Source organism: Cajanus cajan, chromosome 11 (assembly GCF_000230855.2).
Source record: "Cajanus cajan strain Asha chromosome 11, NIPB_CcT2T_4, whole genome shotgun sequence".
In the NCBI taxonomy this organism is placed as follows: Eukaryota; Viridiplantae; Streptophyta; class Magnoliopsida; order Fabales; family Fabaceae; genus Cajanus; species Cajanus cajan.
The window spans coordinates 21,662,271-21,686,992 of record NC_138527.1 but is presented as its reverse complement, the minus strand read 5'-3'; the positions used below and the strand labels follow the sequence as shown (position 1 = coordinate 21,686,992).

At 31.4% G+C, this 24,722-nt stretch overlaps 1 protein-coding gene across 1 annotated transcript; it reads right to left on the bottom strand.

Moving 5' to 3' along the window:
* Positions 1-21,156: 21,156 nt before the first annotated feature.
* LOC109815880 (small polypeptide DEVIL 6) lies at positions 21,157-21,694 on the bottom strand. The gene has a single exon (XM_020380698.3). The coding sequence runs from the start codon at positions 21,570-21,572 to the stop codon at positions 21,435-21,437; it is 138 nt and encodes a 45-aa protein (XP_020236287.1). The 5' UTR covers positions 21,573-21,694; the 3' UTR covers positions 21,157-21,434.
* Positions 21,695-24,722: the final 3,028 nt, after the last annotated feature.

Below are 24,722 nucleotides of genomic sequence, written 5' to 3'. Positions count from 1 at the left end.
GCCTGCAGAGGCTTCCTAAATAATACTCTGGGATACATAAGATCCCACATTCCCCAGTCGCCTACTCAGAGGCATCCCTGCAAAAGGAGAAAAATCAAAAAAACATCAATAACCATTCCCCAAGCGGAATTTGGCACTCAGCCGAACACTGAACTTCAAATCCCCAGTCGCCTACTCAAGAGGCACCCCTTCAAAAAGAGAAAAAATAAAAAAGATCAATAACCATTCCCCAAGAGGAATTCGGCATTCAGCCAATCATCAAACATCAAGATAATTCGCCTATTCAGAGGCACTCTTTCAAAAAAAAGAAAAAATCGAAAAGATCAATAATCATTCCCCAAGCGGAATCCGGCTCTCAGCCTATCATTGAACATCAAGATGATCTGCCTAACAGAAGAGGCCAATCACAACCAATGACAAAATCCCCTGGCGGATAACAGCCTACACAGAGGCAACAAAATCCAAAAATTAAAAAGAGTTACCCGAATAAGGATAACCGGGATACTCCACCAACGTCCAAAGGACGTCAGCCAATCATAAGGCACTGCTCATCTCAGAAAGAGCATCTTCGTGTCTACACCCCAAGAAAACAGAAATTCCTCAATGGGCGCCAACTACTCAATGGAAAGTTGGGACACAAGAACCTATGAGTAACTGCACATCCCCTAGACGGATCCCTGCGTTATCCAGCCCTCAGTGGCACAAAAATCAAAAACAATCGTCGAAGCAGCATCGTGGACTGTGGAGACAAAATCAACATCCAGAATCCCCAGCGGATAACAGCCTACACAGAGGCAGCAAAAATCAGAAAATCAAAAAGAGATACCCGAATAAGGATAAACCGGGATACTCCACCAACGTCAAAGGACGTCAGCCAAACATAAGGCATCGCTCAACTCAGAGAGAAAGAGCATCTGTGTCCACACCCCAAGGATTCAGAAATTCCCCATGGGTACCAACAATGCAATGCAAGTTGGGGCACAGGAACCTATGAATGACTGCACATCCCCTAGACGGATCCCTGCGTTATCCAGCCCTCAGCGGCACAAAATCAGAAAAAACTGTCGAAGCAGCATAGTGGACTGTGGAGACAAAAATCATCTCAAATCCCTGGAGAGGGTAAACTCGCATTGCCGAAGTGATCAGAAGACACGGACGCAGTCCCTGGAGAGGGCAAACTCAGCTGCCGATGTTAAGACGCAGTCCCTGGAGAGGGTAAACTCAGCTGCCGATGTTAAGACGCAGTCCCTGGAGAGGGTAAACTCACCTGCCGATGTTAAGACGCAGACCCTGGAGAGGGCAAACTCAACTGCCAAATGTTAAGCGGCAGAACCTGGAGAGGCGGGTACTCAATCATCGGGGTGATGTTAACACACTGGTGTCTAGCTTCCGGCTCGGGCGTCGAGTGAGGCTAGGTCTGGAGAGACGGTACTCAACCATCAGCGTCATCAGAGGTGCGTTGATGTCCAACTTCCGGCTCGGGCGGCGAGTGAGGTTGGGCCTGGAGAGGCAATACTCAATCATCAGTGATGTTAAAACACTGGTGTCTAGCTTCCGGCTCGGGCGTCGAGTGAGGCTAGGTCTGGAGAGACGGTACTCAATCACCAGCGTCGCCAGAGGCACGTCGGAGTTCAACTTCCGGCTCGGGCGTCGAGTGAAGTTGACCCTGGAGAGGGTAAACTCAGCTACCGAGGATGTCAGAAGCGCCGAGGTATGCACCCACCTAGAGACGGTACTCAATCACCAGCGTCGCCAGAGGCACGTCGGTGTTCAACTTCCGGCTCGGGCGTCGAGTGAAGTTGACCCTGGAGAGGGTAAACTCAGCTACCAAGGATGTCAGAAGCGCCGAGGTATGCACCCACCTGGAGAGGCTACTCAACAATTTTCCACCGGAAGACACTACAAGTCAGAAGGTCGGCACATCACCCGGACAATTGGGTCAACTCCTTTACTTGTCAGCCGGTACACCAAAAGGCCGTCCGACTAAGTAAAGGGGGGGCAGCTGTAGACCCCTAAAATTGTCCGGGTCGGAAATAAAACTCGAAGACCCTCAAAGATCGAAGGAAAGTCAGCCAGAAGGACTCCTAGAAGACCATAGGATGGCTATCTGTAGATTTAGAGGTCTTAGAGTAGCTTAAAATAAGGAAGTGGAGGGAATGAAGCCCAATACGGCCGTACTAAACTTAATACGGCCGTATTGAAGCTTCAACACGGCCGCAGTGAACTCAATACGGCGTATTGAAGTTTCTGAACTTCAATACGGCCGTACTGAAATCAATACGGCCGTATTGAAGCTTCAATACAGCCGCAGTGAACTCAAAAATTATTGCTTGAGGATCGAACCTAGTCGAAGGGAAATCCATCGGATTTCCAAGTCAAAAATTATTTTTTAGGAAGGAGTGAGCGGGCTTGTAGAGCGAGGGAACGCCAAAAAGCTTCCCAGTTTTACGAAATATATAAAAGCACGCTTCAAAGGTTTCTTCTTAAATCCTTCCTTTTACTGCTTTCTGTGTGCCTATTTAAACTGTCATCATGTAGATAGTTAATTTATAATTGCTTATAATAAATAGGGGTAATTTAGTAATTTTATATTGTTATTTTAGAAATAATCTGTCATAGGGAACCCGAAAGGGGCGCTGTGGGGTGCTAACACCTTCCCCACGCGTAACCGACTCCCTTACCCGACTCTGGTTGTAATGGCCGAAGTCGATTTTTGAATCGATTGCCTTATCCCTTTTTCCAATGTTTTGAGTAAAACATTGGTGGCGACTCCAAAGAACCCTCCTTTTGCGAAAACCACTAATCCATGGAGGGTCCCGCTTGGGATTAATATGGATTGGTGAACCATTTTAATAAAATTGCTCGTTTGACGAGGTCTCAGTTTGAGAATAAGTCATTCTAGCAATCCACATTTTTAAACAAATAAACGAGTCCAACCATCCTTCGCGAATGCCGAAAGCCCGTTCGGGCCGGTGGCGACACCTATGCCCAACGAAACTTTCCTACACTCGACTCAATTTTCCTGAGCCCAGCTCAACTTTCCTGCACCCGACGCAAAGAATAGAGCTCGACGCGCAGAATTGCGCCCGACACCCCAACGCGTACCTACAAACCCAGACATTGCAATCATGCGATTTTTCACATGTAAACACATTTACACAATTTATTCGGTACAAATACTTTTATTAACACTCAGAACACGAATCCATACTCAATTTCGCATAAAATACGTCAATTCTTGTCATAAGATCACATTCCTAATTGTTTCTCATAGGGTTTTGCACAGCAACCCTCTGAGAACTCTAAATCATATCTAAACTTATCTATTTTCGAAATTAAACACAAAATCATACACAACATTCAATAAGGAACACAACATAAATAACAATCATCCAAATAGAAAACTTTCACATTTAGCCTGTTCCTAGAAGCATGCATCTGGCAAGGGATTAAGGGTCAATCCTGCTACCCTACAATTATTCTCACACCCCCGAGTGAGGTTTCTCACTCCTCCCTTACCTTGATAAGCATAAGATGAGGTATGAGCAGAATCCGAGTGTTCATCTTCTCTAGGTTCTCCTTGTTTTTCAAAAAGCGTACGAAGGAAATGAGCAGAAAAGTGAATGCGTGAAAAATGACTCTATAACTTCTAATAACCTCCTTTAACTCCCTTTTCTCAATTAATAAAATAAATAATAATAATAATAATAATAATAATTAACAAAAGACTACTACATCCTCCCTTCCCTTCTCATAAAATAATATAATTAAAACACCTTTCCTCCTTTTTAATAAATAACATGAGCATAATCCTTCATAAATACATTCATAAAAATACATTCTATGTCACGAATGAAAATAATAATTACAAATCATGCTTTATAATAAAATAGTGCTCATATCATTAATTAAATTATACTAAAAATCCCTTAATAAATTCATTAAAATATCAAAATAATTTCTATAATATTATTAGTATAAAGTATGAAAACCAAGGTGTTACAAATAGAATAAAAAGAAAAAAGAGTTAAATAGGAAATTTTAAATGAGATCATATGATGAGAAAGCTGTCGTTACACTATGAAACGCCTTTTTCATAATTCACAACTTAATTATTTAATATTTATTTCATAAATAAACTAAATTAATTATCTTAGTTATAGTATTCACTTTTGTAAAATAATGATTTTTTTAATAAAATCAAGTTAATATAAACCAAGTTATTCGTTGAGCAATATTTATATCCCTATTATAGAATTTGAAATTGCTATACAAATTTTATTATAAAATTCATCATTTATAATTTAAATTTTGAAACAATACCAGGTAATAAAAAAAACACCATAGTTAGATATATTTATACAAAAAGTAATTTTTGGTACATCAAAACTATATATAACTTAGTATGGCATCTAGATTTAATACAAATTTTCTCATAGTCCTATAATTTCTGTTAGTATGATCTAGATGAAGGAAAAAATCTTATTTTAATACAAATTTTTATTTTTTACTTATACTAACAGATCCATATCCCAAGTTGATATAGATTTACTATAGGACTGACATGATTAGTAAGGGTAGGTAGTATGTGACCACCATAGGACCATCAATATATATCGGAACTTGTTGATTTCGTGAAAATACGTAAGAAGATAATCCGATACCTTGGAACGTCACTGAATTTCCAATAGCATCTACAATCTAACTCGTACCAGGAAATACAGTCAAAATAGCCGCAGTGAAAGGTCTAGGTATAACTGGTAGATCCATCTCTTTAAGATTTTAAAAATTACATACATATAACTAAGAACAAGAAAATAAGAAACACAAAAGAAAGGAGTGAGAACATTTATCAAATAATAAAATTAATTAATTAAGAATATATATAAATATTTGCATATCATTATTAATCACATATTTAAATTTTATACTCTTGTTTTGGTAGTGATTAGTCAAGATAAATGAACTTAACCATGGTACCAATACAAGGATATTTCACCTTAAACATTTATTCATTTAAGTCCACAAGGTTAAACCTCCAACTACAAATTAATTCAAACCAATTAATAATTTATTAAAAATTAAAATTTACATTTATTACTATTTAAAGATATAAATATATATATATATATATATATATATATATATATATATATATATATGTATGTATATAATCAATCAAATAATAGCAACTAAATAATAAAGTTAAAAAAATACAGTTAAACTGTATATATGATAGTTAAGATTAACAAAAAATAATTAAATAAAATAAATTATAGACACCTCATTAATTTATTAAAATTAACATACATTGAACAAATCAGATTAGGTTAAGGACACTTCACCAAATAAATATAGAAAAGAATAATATAAAATAGAAAATTAAATAATATAAAAATTTCAAAAAGATAAAAAATTTCCTCCCCCATACCAATATTTGAAGCAATACTACAAACAAAATTTAGGAGCTTTGAAAGTAGCTTAATACAAAAGCCTAATTTTTTTCTACGTACTTCAGTCACTTTTCTCATGTTCACATTTAATCACCTTTTCTACTATTGTGCTTCTATTTGTGGGTCTGATGATACCTATATATAGGCAAATTTGTCATCATTATAGTTAGTTGATATTTTATTTTTTACGTAGCGTAGTTTCAATTTTTTTTCTTTGTTATACTTAGATTTCGTTTGATATGGATCACTCCTGCTGTGGATAAGTCAAATAACAGATATGCAGGTTTATCCATTCATTAATTGATCATATATATATATATATATATATATATATATATATATATATATATATATATATATATATATATATATTAATAATATTATTATATTAATATTTCATGTTTTAATAACTATATATATAGATTTTACGTTATGTGGATTACATAAATACGAAAAACACATAATATATATGATAAATTTTATATTTTTATTTATGTTTAAAATAAATTTTGAAATTTTAATATAATTAAATATAGTTATATTAACTCAAAAATTTATTCATAAAAAAAATTAAATTAAACTTGAGTATTTGTAACCAAAAATTAATTTTTCATAGTAAAATAAAAATGCTTAATCAACACATGTATGTGTATGATATCATGTACTATCTATCTAGTAAGTAGTTTCACTTATATAATATATTTTAGAAATTTAAAATGTTTCCATCAATGTAATTAAAATATTTTACTAGAAATTTAAAATATTACAAATTAAAAATATTATAGTGATGAATTTAGATTATTAACAATTAGATATTATATAGCTTCATAAAAAAATATATATTAAGAAATAATAATATAATTAAATATTATCTTAAAAATTTGAAATATTACACACTATATTGCCCATGAACAACAACTAAAGAGGCAGAATAGGTTGTCAACAAGAGATCTACTAGAAAAACGAGAAAGATATCAAAATATTATCCATGAACAATAACTGTGTGAGCTAATTATAACATCTATAAAAAGTAACTAACCTAATGATAACATTCAAGTATTGTTGGAATACATAAAAGTTCCAAACCTGAAACATACAAAATACATTTAAAATTTAGAAAGTTAACTTGTAACAACCAATTAAATTAATTAAAATTAAGAAGTTATGAAAAAAAAATTACATCAAGAAATATATGTTAAAACATAAGTTGTATTTTTCTCAATTGGAAGGATTTTCACAATAACTAACTGTTTTATAGGGTTAGATAACCATTTAACAACTACGGCCATTGATGTTGATTAAGGTTTGTTATCAAAGTTGCCTCAGCTAAAACTTCTTGAATAAAAAACATCTTCATCAACAGTAATATCAAATGTTTGAATAAGTCGCTTTAAAGATTCAACACTTCTTTCAATGAATTAGTTATTCCATCTTTCTCCTCTAAGATTGTGTGCTAGTAGAAGCTGAAGATTGATCCCTTCTTTATCTAATAGAGCTTGGTTCATCTAAATATATTGCATCACTGCCACCCTCTAAACCTAATTCCCCTTCATTTATTTATCTGCTCATGACTCATCAATGTCCATAACAAGCTTAGCTCCATGTCTAGTGATTTTGTCTTTAGCATAAGTTCACTATATCATCCCAGTTTACAATCACCTTGAATCGAATCTGTCGTGCTTCCTTAGGCGTCTTGAAAATAAAAGAAACAAGTCAATAATAGAAAAATCAATATTTACATTGCTTTAAAAATGATAATATAAGATTACTTACATTGGCATACTCATTCCAAGCATTTTCATTATCAACTATAATCATGTGTTTTGTGTCATCCCAATCAAATCCATTTTGACTAAGGATGTCGGTGACAACTCCATATCATGATCTCCAAAGTTTGATATGATTTTTTACATTCTCCCAAGTGACTTGGATTTTGAAGTTGGTAGATAAAACTACAGTTGTTGCATTGTGTGCAACCTTTTTCCAAGCTCCATCACTATTGTTGCCCAAACTTCTTTAATTTCTTAATACATCAACCAATACATGTTCCATCTCCAAATTCCATGTGAAATAACTTCTTGTTTCCTCATTATTTCTTTCTATCATCTTTCGCTTTACCTTTAAGATCTCTTTGGATGAATCCATTGAAGTTAATACCACTTATTAACCTACACATAAAAAATGTCACATACAATCCACAAAATTAACTTGATCAGTCGAATGTACAATTCTAGATCATGTAAATATTATTTTATAAAAAAATGGAAGTTACCAAAAGCCAATATTTCAAGCAAAGTTTTCTTCAATCTAGCACATAAAAGTTCATCAAGTACATAAAAAAAGTCTTTCTTTAATAGCAAATTACATCAAAAGGAAAAAAGAAAAAAAAAACTCTCCCTAAACAATGTTTCTTCTAACTTGGTAGTAAGCAAACATATTCATTGCTAATGTATCTCAATCTTGTTCACTCCTTAGTAACTTGAATACTTACAACCTCGTCTATGACATTTTTTGAACTCTTTCTCTCGGGTGATTGGTTAGCTCTTCATCAACAGCAGATAAGAGCTCCGAGTCTTAAAACTCTAAAAGTTGATCAATTTGTTGCTCGCTCTTATAAAATTGTGTAACACAAAATAAACATTAATAATTCTTATTTGTGTCTTTATATCAAAAAATGTAGGAGTTCTTAATATACTCCATATTTTTTTCCAATATTTTAAAAGACCTTTCTATTGCATTTTGTGCACTTCAATGACAAAGATTAAATAACTCCTTGCAATTTTGAGGGATGTTTCCAACTCTCTCATTCATATGATATCTAGTCCCTCGATATGGTGCTAAAAATCCTGGACCATTAGTATATCCCACATCCACAAGAAAATACTTACCTACAATTTTTTAAAATGAAAATCACAACCTGGAACTTGAAAAAATTAAATTAAATACTATTTACATGATATATTACCAGCTTGAATTTCAAGTTTATTTTGAAGATGCAAAGCATCTTGTAATACTTGAGAATCTTCTACTAACCTTTCCCACCCAGGTAACATATAAATAAACCTTTAAATGAAAATAACTCTATTGTAGTCCTTAACAAATTGCCCCCTAAGCATAAGGATCCTAGTAAATTTACTATTCCTTATACAATTGGCAATCATCATTTTAAAAAGGCACTTTGTGATTTAGGGGCAAGTATTAGTTTAATGCCTTTATCTGTTTTTAAAAGGTTAGGGATGTCTAAACCCCAACCTACTAATATCTCTCTCCAGCTTGCTGACGAAACAATTTCATATCTAGAAGGGATAATGGAGGACATCCTTGTGAAAATACATAATTTTATTTTCCCAATTGATTTTGTGGTCCTTGATATGGAGGATTATAAGGAAGTCTCTATCATCTTTGGATGACCATTTTTGCATGCCTCACAAACCTCAGTAGAAGTCTCTAGAGGCAAACTGGTGGTAAGATTAAAGGATGAGGCAATCACCTTTTAGGTCTTTGACTCTAATAGACAACTCCCTTCCACTTTAGATGAGGTGAAAAATGTAATAAGTATAATAGGAGACCTAGAGAAGATGACCTCATGGACTCTAAATGGAGTGGAGAAAGTTCTCATTCCATTCACAGATTAAATTATTTTGACTAGCATCAAGCTGAGGATATTAAACAAGTGCTTCCAAGAGGAAACCTGTGAAAATTTGTAACTTTGTTTATGAATTTTTTCTGTTTTTAAAAAAAAGATAAAAGCATAATTGTGCCCCTTGATAACACGATCATGCATACTTGAACAATGGCTGTGCAACACCATATGCACAGTTGTGCTTATACCATGTGACACTTTGTTTTAACTAACCATGAGGGTGCATCTAAAACACCCAAAACCCTATCTTTCATTTCCTCTTCCTCCACACTATTATTTTTCTCCTTTTCAAAACTTTACCATTTCTCATTTCATTTTCCACCCCCATTTCTCATTAAGTTAATTGCATTCTTACTTGTTGATATTTTTTTGTGTGGTTGCTTTCTTGTTAGCATGCTTCAATGATTGTACTATAGAAGGTTTACCAACAACACGACTATGCTTATGGAGAAACACAACCATGCTCGACAGTGGAAGCATGACCATGCATGTTGAAAGCACAATCATGCATGTTTCTTTACCACGATCATGCGTGCTAAAGCGCAATCATGCACACTCACTCACCATGGTTATGCATGCTGAAGCACGATCATACATGTGTATTGACTACGATCGTGCATATGAGAATTCTTAAAAAGTTGAGAAACTAAAAGTTTATTTAACCTATTATCAATTTTATATGATGTATTTGAAATGACTATATCATATATTTTTGATTAATTTATTCTAAACATTTATATCATATATCATATATTTATATTTATTTAAAAGTATATGAATATATATTAATTTATATTTAGTAAATTATTATTTTACCTATAAATATTTAATAATATTATTAATATTTTTTAGGATGATAATATTATTTATGTTAATTTATCAATAATATTAGTCATATTAATATTAATAGTATATTTAAATTTTATTTATTTATTAATAATAAATATATTTTTTCTTTTAGTCATTAATGAAAATTTTAAAAATCTATTAATTTTAAATTTTATAACTGAATAGGTCAATAATTATATAATAAATACATTGATGTAGTTAGGAATTCAAAAATAAACTTCACATTAAAAATTATAAATTATAAATTAAATTTAATGAATAAATATTAGTTTTAATATTTTTTTTTCTTTTGGTCGTAAACTTTTTAAAAATAATAAAACAAATAACTATTAAAAGAGAATGATGATTTTTAAAAAAGTTATTAACTTTTAATTTTTAATAATTAAAAATATAATAATTTACTTAAATATAAAGAACAAAAGTAATTACTAAAAAGAGATATCTCATTATATATCACTATAAATATAAAATAAAACATTGAAGTGACTTACCTACAATTCACCAAGTGTTTTCTTTTCAAAAGTGTTATTTATCTAAACTTTTTGGAAAATGATAAAACCTCCAAATGAGATTCTGAAATATGGAGTTTTTTACTTAAATAATATTATTAAAAAAAATTATCCAAATAGCAATTGTGTAAATTTATTTCCCGAACTAGTATCATTTACTGTTCACGTTCAAAACGGGCCGTTCTGATTTCAGAACAGGCTGTTCCGGATTAAAAAATAACACATGACGAATGGATCAAAATAGACCGTTCCGGATTTAAAATTAGTACATAAAAAGTGGAACCAGAACGGGCCGTTCCGAATTCGGAATGGGCCGTTCTGGCCTATAAACAAAAAAAGCATTTGTTCGATTTTTACTTATCAAATACCAAAACTCAGAAACTAACATCAAATAATTAAATTTATTAAAATTCAATACAACAATAAAGATCAATGGTGGCAGAAACTGAATTCATGCGAGTAAGGCATATGACCTTTCTAGAACTTGCCGCAATCACACTACATTACATTTAGTCTTACTGTAAATCTCCCAACGGGTCATGCGAGTAAGAGATATGAACTTTCTGGAACTTGACGCAATCACATCACATTACATTTAGCCTTACTGTAAATCTCTCAATGGGTCATGCGAGCAAGGGATATGAACTTTCTGGAACTTGTTGCAATCATACCACATTTCATTTAGCCTGTAAATCTCCCAGCGGGTCAAACTTCTCTATGATGTTGCGTTTCTTCCAACTTTGTGGCCAAATCCAGAACTCATGTAACACCCCGAATTTTCTACTAATAGGCTACTAATTATTATTTATTTTTATATTTATGAAGATTATTATTTTAGTTAATTAAAAGGGGCTTTATAGAATATTTTAAAGGTTTGTAATAATTTAAATTATTTATAAAAAATTAATTCAGATTTTTTTTAGGCCCAGAACGGCCTGTTCCGAAAAGCGGAACGAGCTGTTCACAGAAAGCAGAACGGGCGTTCCAAAAAGCGGAACGGCCTGTTCCTAAAAGCGGAACGGGCGTTCCAAAAAGTGGAACGAGCCGTTCCAGATAAACAAAATGGCCTAAAATCCAAAGTTGAAAACGGGCCGTTCTCCTTATGGTCAACCTGTGTAAAAGTGAACTCCAGAACGGGCCGTTCTAATTTTAGAACGGGCCGTTCTGCTTTTTGGAAACAGGCCGTTCTGATTTCAGAACGGGCCGTTCCAGTTGAGAAATTTACATATATTTGAAGGCTCCGGAGCGGGCCGTTCCGAAATCAGTACGGGCCGTTCCGGGTACGCTAGAATGCCTATAAATAAGAGGCAGGGGGTGAAGAAAAAATTATAACTGAGGGAGAAGGTGAAAATTTTAGAGAGAGAGAGAGAGAGAAAGAAAGAAAGAGGGAATCTAGAGGGAGAGGTTCTGCTCAAGTTTTAGCTCCTGCTTATCCAGGTAAGGGGGAAGAGAACCTTATCTCTTTAAAATTTTATCTACTACTATTTTTATTTATTTATGTTATTTTTTATGTATATTTATTTAGTGGGGTGTCCCTAACCTCATTTATTTGCTTAACCTATGATTATTTTTGTCCATATTAATTATTAAGGTGTTCATATTTTATATTGTTTAATTATTTTATAATTATTGTCATTTTTATTTATATCATTGGTACTTTTAATATATTCTTTTTACGTAAATATATTTATTGTAAATATATTTATAATCAACTATGATATAGTTGTGATATCTTGGACTCATTTTGTTATTTCTTCACATATTTATGAAGATAAATATTGTTCTATGGCCATAGAAGATAAAGTTTGAATTATTTGTAGCTGGAGGTTTGACCTTGGGGATTTAAATGAGTAAGAAATGAAGGTGAAATATCCTATCGTTGGTTAAGGTGAAATATCCTTTTATTGGTTGATATTATGATGATGCTCATTTATCCTAACTAGTCACTACAAGTATAATTCAAATTTTATTGTATCATGAAAATTTAATATATGATCTGTATATATATTTATATATATATATATATATGTTTAATATTGATTATAAATAATTATGTATATTCCTTTGAGTTATTATATTTATTGAATATTGTTCTTACTCCTTTCTTTTCTTTGTTTTTAAAATTAAATATATTATAAAATAGATGGATCTACTTGAGATTCCAGATCATTTTGCAGTTGTTGTTACTGCTGTCCTACTTGGAAGAACTTGGAATATGGAGGCTATTTGATGGATCTGTTATAATTTTATTTGTCAACCATATTATTTCAATTGTAATTTTCTTTCCACTATTAATGTAAATATTATAATAGAAGTGAAAGAAAGGAATATTGTGTAAAATAGTACGCTATTGTAAATATTTTAAAACGATATGTCGTGTTTTAAATTCACAAAATATTCTTTTTCTTTATCTTTATCTTTATTAAAAAAAATATTGTTAATGATTTAATTGCGAAAATATTATATAAGAATATATATAATTATTATTATATAAATTGGGCGTTACAATCGGGTGTTACAACTCAAGAGAACTTTTAAGGGTCAGCTGAAGTCCAGCAGGATTAGAATAAAGATGGACATTAGAGAACAACATAATCATGTAAAAAATTGTTCCTATTGTCACACCCCTTGGTCACACTAGGAAGACATATCCAAATATTGGTCATGAATTCAGTTTCCGTCACCATTGATCTTTATTGTTGTAATGAATTTTAATAAATTTATTTAGTTATATTTATAATGTTAATATTCAATAAATTTAATCACTTGATGGTAGTCTCTGAATTTTGGTATTTGATAAGTGAAAATAAAAAAAAATGGTCTGAATCTGTAGGCCAGAACGGCCCGTTCTGGTTTCACTTTTTATGTGCTAATTTTGAATCCAGAACGGTCCGTTCTGACCCATTTGTCATGTATTATTTTTTAATTTGGAACGGGCCGTTCTGAACGTGAACATTAAATGGTGCTAGTTGGGTAAATAAATTTACACAGTTACTATTTGAGTAAAAAAAATTTAAAATAGTATTATTTGAGTAAGAACTTCCCGAAATACATTCCGAATAATTAAAATAATAATTTAAATTATAAAATATTAAATTAAATATTTATTTTTATAATAAATTTATTAAAAAATAATTTTTTAATAGTCGAAGAATGATTCAGATGAAAGTTTCGGAGTCGGTAGCTGTACTCAAACTTTTTATCCATCAGATCTTATTATTACTTTAGATCCGACGATCAATATTACTTGCTCATCGTGGAAGATATAAAAAGCTCTCCCACGATAGCATGCGCCTTGAAAGAGAACAAATTATTTTATGCACGTGGACTTCATAAAATTGTCATTTTTTTCTCTGTTCTATTTCTTCTCCTCTTATGCCGACTGAAAAAACACACATTATTAATTATTGTAAAAATTATTTAATTTAAATAAATATTTAAAATTATATTTTTAATCATAAATTCCTTATATTATGGTTAAATGGTAAGTAAGCGTGTGGTTCAGCGGTAGGGGTCCATGCTTAAGCAAGGTTAGGAGTTCGAATCCTGCCTTGTGTATGCAGCCGCGTTAAATCTTGGGGCCAGCTATCACACCCTTTGAGGTGCCTTCAACGTAGTGGGGCCAGCTATCCCACCCTTTGAAGTGCCTTCAACGTAGCGAGGAGATTAGTCACTGCTGTCGGCGATAGATACTCCAGGGACGAACAAAAAAAAAATGGTAAGTCAACTTGTATTCACATTTCTCAGCCAGTTAAATGTAAGCCAATCGTGTCCAAGCTACGGGATTTACAAAGATCGATATCTCGTCACTTAACCCTAAATAATGAATATAAATAAAATGTTTAAATATATTTTTAATCTTTATAAAATTAATCAATTTTAATTTTAGTTTCTATAAAAAAATTATTTGTTTTTTTATCTTTATAAAATTTAAACTATTGTTTTTAGTTACTGTTTTTATGTGATATTTTTTAACTATTTTTTATTTATTAAAAAGTTAAGTAATTATTTTAAGTGTTATTTACAATTATTACTGATATCATATTAATATTTAACATCTCTAATTTATATTTATTTAAAATAAATATTATTTAACCACCTTAAAATGATCATTAGATATTAAAAATAGTTTATTTAGATTTTAGAGGGGTGAAAATTAAAGAAAAATATTTTACAAGGATTAAAATCAAAATTTAATTATTTTACAAAGAGCAAAAATAATGTTTATAAATTTTAGAAGGATGAAAAATAAAAAAAAAATTTAGAGAGACCAAAATCAAAATCATCAACGACTAAAAATATATCTAAATCTAAAAAAAATTCAAACTAATAATTAAGTAAATATTTACACATTAATTACTTGCTATCCTATTATTAAACCCACCCATTAGTAAGTTTTAGTTTCCTTTCTTTCCCAATATACATGCGTGTTTGTATCAACTCATCTTTACGGTTAAAACAAATGTATACCAAGTCCAATATTTAAAAAGCTCATAATCATAATGTTGCTAAAAAAGCATTCCAAGTATTTACCACATTCTAGGTTTTTTAAATTAAGAATAATTGTAATTAGACATTTGATTTTTTTTATAACTTGTGTAAATAACTTTTTGAAATTAGCTTATGACAGTTAGAAATCATAAAAGTAATAACTTTATAAAGCTAATTATAAAATTATAAAAGACCGAGGATTATTATTATTTTTAATTTAGAGATATAATTAAAAATTTCCAAATTATTGAACAACCTAGATACTTAACATATATTAAACCTTATTATTACTAAAGTGATAGTACTTTATAGAAATGGAATATATATTTGAGCATGTTCTATATTAATTAGGGGAATGTATGTGTGATAATGAAATTAAGAAAAGGGAGCAAATGTTGTGTTGTGATTGAAATTTGAAAGAGAACAAAGCTACGTGGTGGGGTTTGTGCAAGTGAAGGTGAGCACGTGGACATCATAAAGCTCCAATTTATTTTATTTTTTTTTCTCTCTTCTATTTCTCCTCCTATTTCCACTCAAAATTATTTCTAAAAGCATATTTGAGATTATATAATTTGAAAATATAACCGACAACTAAAATTTTGATGAAATATAACAGTTTATCAATATATTTGGGAAAGATATTTTTTCAATGATTTCAGCTGTTTAAAATAAAATGTTTGCAAAATGAAATTCGGATTTTTATTGATAAGTTTTCATTTCGGGCTAAGTTTTAATATAACCTAAGTTTTAATAATTTAGTTGCTAAGTTTTAATTTAGGCTAAGTTAAAATTTAGCCTATGTTTTAATATAGTCTACTTAAGCTCATAAATTTTAGACTAAGTTCAAATATAGTTTTAATTTAGGATAAGTTTTAATATAACTTAATTTAATTGTTACGCTAAAATTTTAAATTAGTTTAAATTTAGACCAAGTTTTAATATAAGGTGCCTAATTAATTATTTTTCTATATAAAGTGTCTAAGTTCTAAATTGGTTAACACCTATTATACTAGTTATCATACTAATTATATGTCTATTAAGCTAAAGTGAACATATATTGCTAAGTTATATACCTAACTAGAACAAGCTACCTAACCAACTTAATTTATAGTCATTAGGAATTTTTAATAAACACTTGATTAAACCAGAAATTTTGTCAAGGTTACTTAGAGTAATTTTAACCAAGCCATGTACTAAGCAATATATTTGGACAAGGATTTTAATAAACACTTAACAAAGTCACACACTAAGCCAAACTAAAAATGTCCCAAAACAACTGATTTTGTCTTTAGGAGCATTTTCACAAACACACAACATACATACACCAAAACAAGCAAAATGATCACATTGGAATAATAATAATCATGTTCAACCACAAAGCCAAGCAAATCAAAATAAATAAACCAAAATGAATAAAAAATGAAGGACTTTTCAAGAATTTAGTGAAGTGAATCAAGTAATCCAAGAATGAGGTTGAATTGTGTTTTAAGACAATTTTAACTTTCTTTCCTCTCATGTAATAAGTTTGTAATCATATAAATTGTTCTTAGTGTGAGATCATAGCTCATAGCTCATAATGGAGATCTTTTTGAACTCATACTCAAAATGTATATTCAACAAACAATTAAAAACCATTTACTCAGTTCTTCAAAGTAAAGACTTGTTGAATGTCTAAGAAATTTTATGAGAGGTTTTATACCTAATAGAAATATTTTGTTTATTTATAAAATATTTTTAAATTAGATTGATTGTTTTTTTAGATTTAAATATAGTAGGAGTTAAAAGCAGAAAACAAGAACACATAGTTTTTATAATAGTTTATCCCATCAAAGGACTACATCCAACCCTCACCACACTAGTGAGATTTATGAACAAAATTCAGCCAACCTAGCTTAAGCCACTCACATTGGTCCTCCATTTTAGAGCTCCCAACTCTTGTAGGGCATTTCAACCCATATACACCTATAGTGCATTTTCTCAACCTTAACCACAACATCTATGGGTTAGAATAATACAATAAAAGGTTTATCTGTGATGGTTCACACAAATTTGAATTTCTCTCTCTCTCTCATACACACACACACACACACACTAAGAGAGACTTTTGATTAAGGAAAGTAAATGTTTCATTTCTATATATTTACATGAAGGCTTAGTGTTTAAAGGTACGGAAGAGTACATGCTTCTTGGTTTAGATGAAATCATTATTACTCCTTTGATGAACCTTTAATGAATGTGGTTCATATGAAGCACATAAGAATGATTCATCAATACTTGTTTATAGTCTCTTAAGGTATTTTTTGAGGTAAGATGTGTCTTGTATTCTAAGTAGTATGTTTTATGCAAACTTCGAATTTACATCCTTCTTTTTGAATGGGCACTTTGATTTTCTCAATCTGATGCACATGTTCTTCATGACTAGATTTCCATCATTTCGATAGCATGATATCAAAATCTTCATATCTATCTAAATCATTATGAAGTCTTGTTCTAATGGTCCTTTCTAATGAGCTATTTTGAGGTTTTACATCATCACTTAGTTGGCTTCTTTTTGTTCCTTAGAATAGACCCTTCTTAGTAGGGAGTATTTTGACCACTTTTCTTTATCTTGCAAATGATACTACTACCTTGATGGGTATATAATGCCATCATACTTCCTCATTAACTATTTTCTTTATCTACCTCCAAACAAACTATGAATGTATATATGTGGACTCCAATCACATGACACAACAACAAATGCATATAGCACCATCGTACTTCTTCATCATACTATTAGACCTCTATGTTCGTACTTCTCAAATGACCAAAGTCCTATTGGATTTCTCACTGCCAAGCCTCTGCTTGGACTTTTCTCACATCACGCATCAACATCACCTCATATCTCATATCGTATCATATATCTCATACAACCACGTCTCATAATCTCTTATCATCTTGTATTGTATCACTCAAGTGTTACCTTCTTTAATAGTCTCTTATGATATATCATCTCTTAATGATTATTAATCTCATTTTTTTCTCTAAATATATAATTATTTCTCTTGTTCACTTTTTTCTCTTATTTAATTATTAATACAAGTATTATGAACACTCTTAGGTTCAATACCTAAAGTTAAGGTCTCTCTCTCTCTCTCTTTCTCTCTCTCTCTCTCATATATATAACAATATTTGTTATCATGCTCAATGTAGCGTAATCGCACCCAATGTCAAGAGGTTAGAGATCTCTCTATTTCACTTGCGCTTAGAATGACTCCTTCCACGCCTAACACTAAGGGATCAAGAACTCCTCTAGTACTCTTACACCTAGCATGACCATGACCACGTCCAATATAAGAAGTTTGAGAAAATTGATGTCAAATGGCTCCTATGCTTGGCATGGCTCTTCTCAAGCTCAACACATAGAGGACAAAATCTATTTTTCCTTATCATGCTTGACACCTTGAACCATACCCAACTTGATTGCAAATTCTACACCTCATATAATCATGATTAGGGGTTCTAGAACCCCTCTAATCCATCCTTAACACTCTAAAAACTCAATCAATCAATAATACATACATAATTTGGTCATAGAACACTTAAACATTATCAATTAGCTCTAAAATTACAAAAAAAAAAAACTCCTAGTTATCATAGAACCCTAATTTTTTTTCCAAGTAATTACCCCTTTCACATGCACCCCTTCCTCCCACTCTGTCTTCAATGTTCTTTTTATTTTTTCAAGCTCTCATGCTCCTTTCACACGTTATCCCTTTCTCTATTTTTAAGGATTTTAAAACAATCTAGAATTTTATAATAGTAATTTTCCTTCCAAAATATTGAATTTTAAAATTTTATCATATATGGTCTAAGATTCACAATAAATAATAATAATAATAATAATAATAAAATCTTCACATATATATATATAAGAGTTAATCGCCTATACACTGTCAGTGTCAAGTTTTTTTACACTAGCAACCAATTATATCTCTTAATTGTGCCATGTCACGGTTAAAAGTAAATGTATTTATAGTGACATGACACTAGTAGTGTATAGGTGATTAACTCTATATATAATATATGTATTGTTTTTAAAAAATTTACTGTTTTGTTTGTTATAAAGACAGCTCACTCCGTGACCTTATGCAGATTATAAAAATGATTAGATTTTTATTTTAGTGGTCATGAATCATGATCCTCTCGCACGAGGAAGCAGTATGGTGTACAACAATGCACACGTGAAAGTGGGGTGGAGGCAGATGACTCAGACAGCCCCACAACACAGAGATTTGACCACAGAAGCATTACAATTTGTTTCTTCCGTGACCCAAACCCTCGTGTCTTCTGTTCCCCTTAATTTCCAATTATAACCATTTCTTTTCAAATAAAGGTTCATACATATGTTGTTAGGTTGAAGACAACATGCTCAACTCACACTCCTATTATTACCAACATTGAAGACAACAATATCTCAATATCCATTACTCTACCTTCCGAGTCCACATTCCATGTTTCCCACCCTTTTTTTTCCTCATAGAAAACAAGGACACTAACATGTCTAAAAGATTAATGATTCTTTAATATATCAAGTTAAGAGCACTATATATCTATTACTATCATTATCATTACTTTGTTTAAATTATTAGGTAGCAACCAAATGTCTTTAATTATGAAATCATCCCCTTACATCAGTTGACCTACTTTATTGAATTTTCATTCATGATGTAACATGACATGGGTTTGATATAAGAATTGTTTTATTCATAACTTCCCTCTAATCCCATTCTCGACACTTGGTATTAAAATAATTTGTTAGTTTATGAATCATGTGCAAAATTTAAATAGATCTTTGTGTTTTAAAGTTTACAATTAAGTTTTGTCATACCCGGATTTCAAAAAAGTTGTTTCTGATAAAAGAAATCTATGATCTATTTAAAAAAAAATTAAGTCTTTTAAGCTTATAATTTCTTTTAATTGGGTTTTTAACCTAAGATAAACGAAATATCCTTAGTGTTGTGAAACTATAAGGAATAATTTATTTATTTTTAATAATTTAAGGACTGAATAATTAGAGCAGTTATAAGTAGGGTGCCCACAAAGAACCACTCTATTATTGCATTTTGGGTTTAAGCTGCAAGCACTTTATGGATATGTAGCTTTGGGGTAAAGGGGAAAAAAGAGTGGAATTCCTAAACTATTATGTCAAAGACTGTCTACAGCTTCTACATTGCAGTCATCAACAAAATCTTCACTTCAAATGATTAATGGACCAAAATCATTTTCTAATTATTATAACACCGCTTGCCATTATTTCATATTTCTCTCTAAAATTATGCATATTTTATTTCAATAATCTCATTTAAGCACCTAACTTTATCTTAATAACTTTTGCACAAGTGAAAGGATACAAAACTTTACTTTCACCTAAAAGACTTCATTTACAACAAGTCATTTCATGAGATAAAAACTCTGTTCATGAAGGTTTTGTTATCAAATAAAGCAATTAGGTTTGGACTAGAGACAAGTTTGGCAGACAATTGCTTTGAAAGATATACTCAAGTGTACAACTTGCTGCAGTTTTGTGTGTCTGTAGTAAAAACCACTCTGGCAATTCAAACACTGTTCTTTATCCTTTTTCCTTTTTCCTTTTCTTTTCTAATTATCTTGAATAAATATTCACAAGTAATCTGTGTTGCTGTTCTATTCTTCTTTCTCTTGAATCATCCAAGCAAGTCTAAGAAAATCTACTATGTTGGAACTTAGAAGACTCATTCTGTTTGCATCCTTTGGAAGTTATGCGCTTCATAGCACTTGCAAGTTGCAGCCACAATAACAACATAGCAAACCAAGCTTCATTTAATGAAATTCATACCAAAACCTAAAAATTCTATTCAGATTCAGTCAAGAAAGTAGTTTTGGGCTAACTGGATTCCTGAATCAGCCTTCAAATAAGTCATCATCAGAGTCAACTCTTAAGTGATCAATACCACATGTATTTTTAAATCTAACTTTGTTGTAGATTCTTAAAATGCACACTCTATAAGCAAGGAGACTTAATCATATCTTTCATGAATGCTTTTAGTCCATGATTCTCATGGTTATACAAAGTAAAACAAAGGTGAGGTGAAGGTGCTAGATTTAAAGTAATTTGGAAGACATGAACATAATGACTAAAACTATTCCAAGTTAATCAATGCAAAGAAGAGTAAGAGGGATTTTGGATATATGATTTGTTGACATAGCTATCATTATAATTCATGCTATTTCGATATACATATATAGCCTAGCCATGAAGGCCAGCAACACATACAAAACTTGTTATACTCTCTCCCATGATATCTCGCCGTTTCTATTTACACTCCACCATGAATCAGAGGGAGAAAGAAAGGAAAAAAGAAACAAGAAGAGAAAATCAAAGAAAAAAAACATAGAGAGAACTGTTCTTCTTCCATTGCCATGGAAAGAAAGAAAAGCATGGTTGGACTTGCAAGTGTTGAAGAAAAACTAGTCATGCCAACAAAGGAGCATGACAACACATCTTCTTATTATGTAAAGTCTTGCCCTTTGCTCTCTGAGGACTCCTCCAAGTCCTCTGTTTGATGATGATAGCCTTCTCTTTGAGGCAGCACTATCCATCTTCATTTCTTCAATGAACTCTTTTCTTAGCAATGAAAATGAGGGTTGGTTGGTCTCTTTTACTTTTTTTTTACCTCTCTCTTGAGCTTAAAGCTAAAGCTTTGAACTTGTGTTGTGTGTGACTTGGTGTGAGGGGGGTTCTTAAAGAGCTTTCAGGGTGTGGTCCTAACACACATTGGTCTAGTAAAGGGCCAGCGATGGGGCATGAAAGGGTGTGCAATGCATCCAAAGCCACCAGACAAACACCAACTGGACCCCACCTCACCGATAAATTATTAAGTAGTCGAGAACTATCAAGTATTTATGATTTCTATCGATCACTATATGACATGCATTTAAGATTTTTAATTAGTAAAAAAGTATTTAACAATATTTAATTACATGTCATATAGAAATTAGTTAAAGATCATATGGTTTAAGAACATCATATAATTTTTTTGTTTCACCACCTTGGAATCCATACCCCAATAAGGGGGAATTGATAAAACAAAACAAGCAAGCAATTGAGCCAAGCTTCTCTCTCTTGCATTGCCATGTCTCACTCTATATTCCTACGTGTAGACACTACCCACCAGCATAATGGGTCTGCCATTACAAAAATAAGGTATTAGTATTACAACCTGCCCTCAATTTCTGCATGCTAGATGATTTGTCTGGTTGTTCATGAGGACATGAGCATTATCTTTCTATTTTTTTTAATGCTTCTTGTTTTGTCTTCTTCTGCTTATATCTTTGGTTGGATCCACATAATCAGGGAAATGACTGGTGGATAGGGGTTGGTTTAGTTGAATCCTACATAACAATTCGTAACAGAAATAACCATTAGAGAGTGTTAAGGTCATAATGGGCTCTTATGAAAATGGCATGTATAAGTAGAGTAGGGGCCGCAACTATCAGCATCAAAGTTTGCATTTCCTTAGTTAAAAATTCAAATTATGTTTATCCTATGGTACAAAGTCCAGAAATTATGCACATATTAGGTGATCACTCAAGAAACGAGAAACCGAATTTGATGAGCCTAACCCCATATTAAGGAAAACTTGAATTTCCTTGACTTGTGGAAAGGAGGGTGTTATAAGATCATCGAAATTACAGTGTTTGACAGATGATTTTCTGCTTGCTAAAACCAAATATAACCCTTTTGAATTTTTATTTTTATTTAGTACATAACCCTCTGGAATTTGATTGTTGGGTTGTGGTCTTGCAGTTACATAATGTTAAAACTAGACTCCATCATTGATTGGTTGAATAATTCCACTATTTTGATGCACTGCAAGTGGTACATAGATCTAAATTTACATTACCTTTTGATTGATGGGATTATGTATTGATGCTTAGATACTTCAAAATTGGCAACCTTTCCATATTACTAGATATGCGTATTATATGCCTGCCACTTTATTAAAGGAATCATTATCATTATTTGAACATAACATCTTGATTTAAATTTGATTATCATTATGCTTTTTCAATAATTCTTTGAGATTAAAGATTACGAAATAATACCATGACAATGACAACCAACAATGGATGGGTTCGGTGGAATGGACTAGTGTGTCGTACCAAGATTCAAATTCTGCTAAAATAAGTGTTTACATTTGGTTTCCAACTGTATTTTTGAACTTAACTGTCTTTATAGACTAAAAACAATATCAGTTTTAGAAAATTAAAGAAAGCAAATTAATCAAATATAAGCAATTTATAGATATAATTATATATAACTTAATATATTTTTGTATCCATATGTTAATTTTACAAAAGTTATCGTATTTAAGTATTGTATCATATTATACCCACTGCTCGTTTTTGCACCCATGCAACATATAAGTAAGCTAATTATATTTTTAATATTTCAATTATATGCACTATTTAAATTCTTTGGCATTTCTATCTTTGGGAATACTAGAGGTTGATTATAGAATGAATTTTGAATTCAAAGACTTGTGCTTGGAGATTCTTTTATATTACTTTAAAATCCTTAGGAAAAAGCTGCAAAATTGATTTCAAAACCAACTAAATATGCGACATGATTCTGACAGTTTTGAAGGAGACAGCAAGAATATGGGAGCAACAATGAAATTTTTGCACGAGTTTAGGTTGAGGCTTTGAATCATAAGATCCTTACACATGATGGTAGCCCAAAATCTTCTCCCTTTCACATTGCCTCTTCTTAACAGAGAATTCAGAATACTAAAAGAAGAAAGAAAGAAAATCCAAATTAATAATGGTTTAGTACCCCTTGCCCCAAAAGGAAAATAATATAAACCAAAGTGGCTTTGCATAAGGCACAAAGAAATTTTCTAGTTTAATGGATCAAAAGGGTGAAAATTTGTTTTTCTCCTTGGCATGCAACATCACATAGGGGGCATGAGAAAAAAGTAGCTGAGCCTGAGGACGTAAGTTTCAAGCCTTTGACTAAGATTCCATAACATGGGGTATTAGAATAAGGAGGCACACAAATTTTTATATTGAAGAAACCAAAACTTAGCTAAGTGATTAATTAAATTATTAATATTTAAGTACACTTAGCTAAAGGCAAAGAAGAGCATCTACTTGCTCTGCCTCGTGCTCTCCCCAAGCCACTTACGATGCCAACCTGTTTTCAATGGTTTATGCAATTTTAACCACTTAATATTGAATTAGGAGCTTTGTCAGTGATTTTTCTTTTTGTTACTTTTTTCAGCTTCTGAAGTCTTGTGTGTGAAATGGAGAGAGGGAAAACAGTGGTAGTGGAATACAGAAATAAAGTCTTATATTTGATGCTAGTTTCATTGAATAAATATAATTTATCAGACAATTTTGAAACACCAAGTGTTTTATGATAAGATAATAATATGTTTCTATATAGTTGTGAAAAACTAATAGCTAAAGTATACTTGAAAATTGTAATATTTATCATTTTTGTATGCTAAAAAGGTTTTAGTGAAAAAGTTTATTACATGTATAACAGCTAATGAAGGTAAAAGTAAACAAAAAAGGTTTTGGGAGGGTGGAGAAGAGAAAATGGTATTTTTCTTCTTCTAATTATTGTTAATGTTAAATATTTTTTATATAGCACACAAATAAATAAATAAAAAATGTGTAAGAAAATATTATAGTTAATAGATTTTTAAAAAATATTGGTTAATTCTTTTAATTAAAGTTAATTGATTCTTT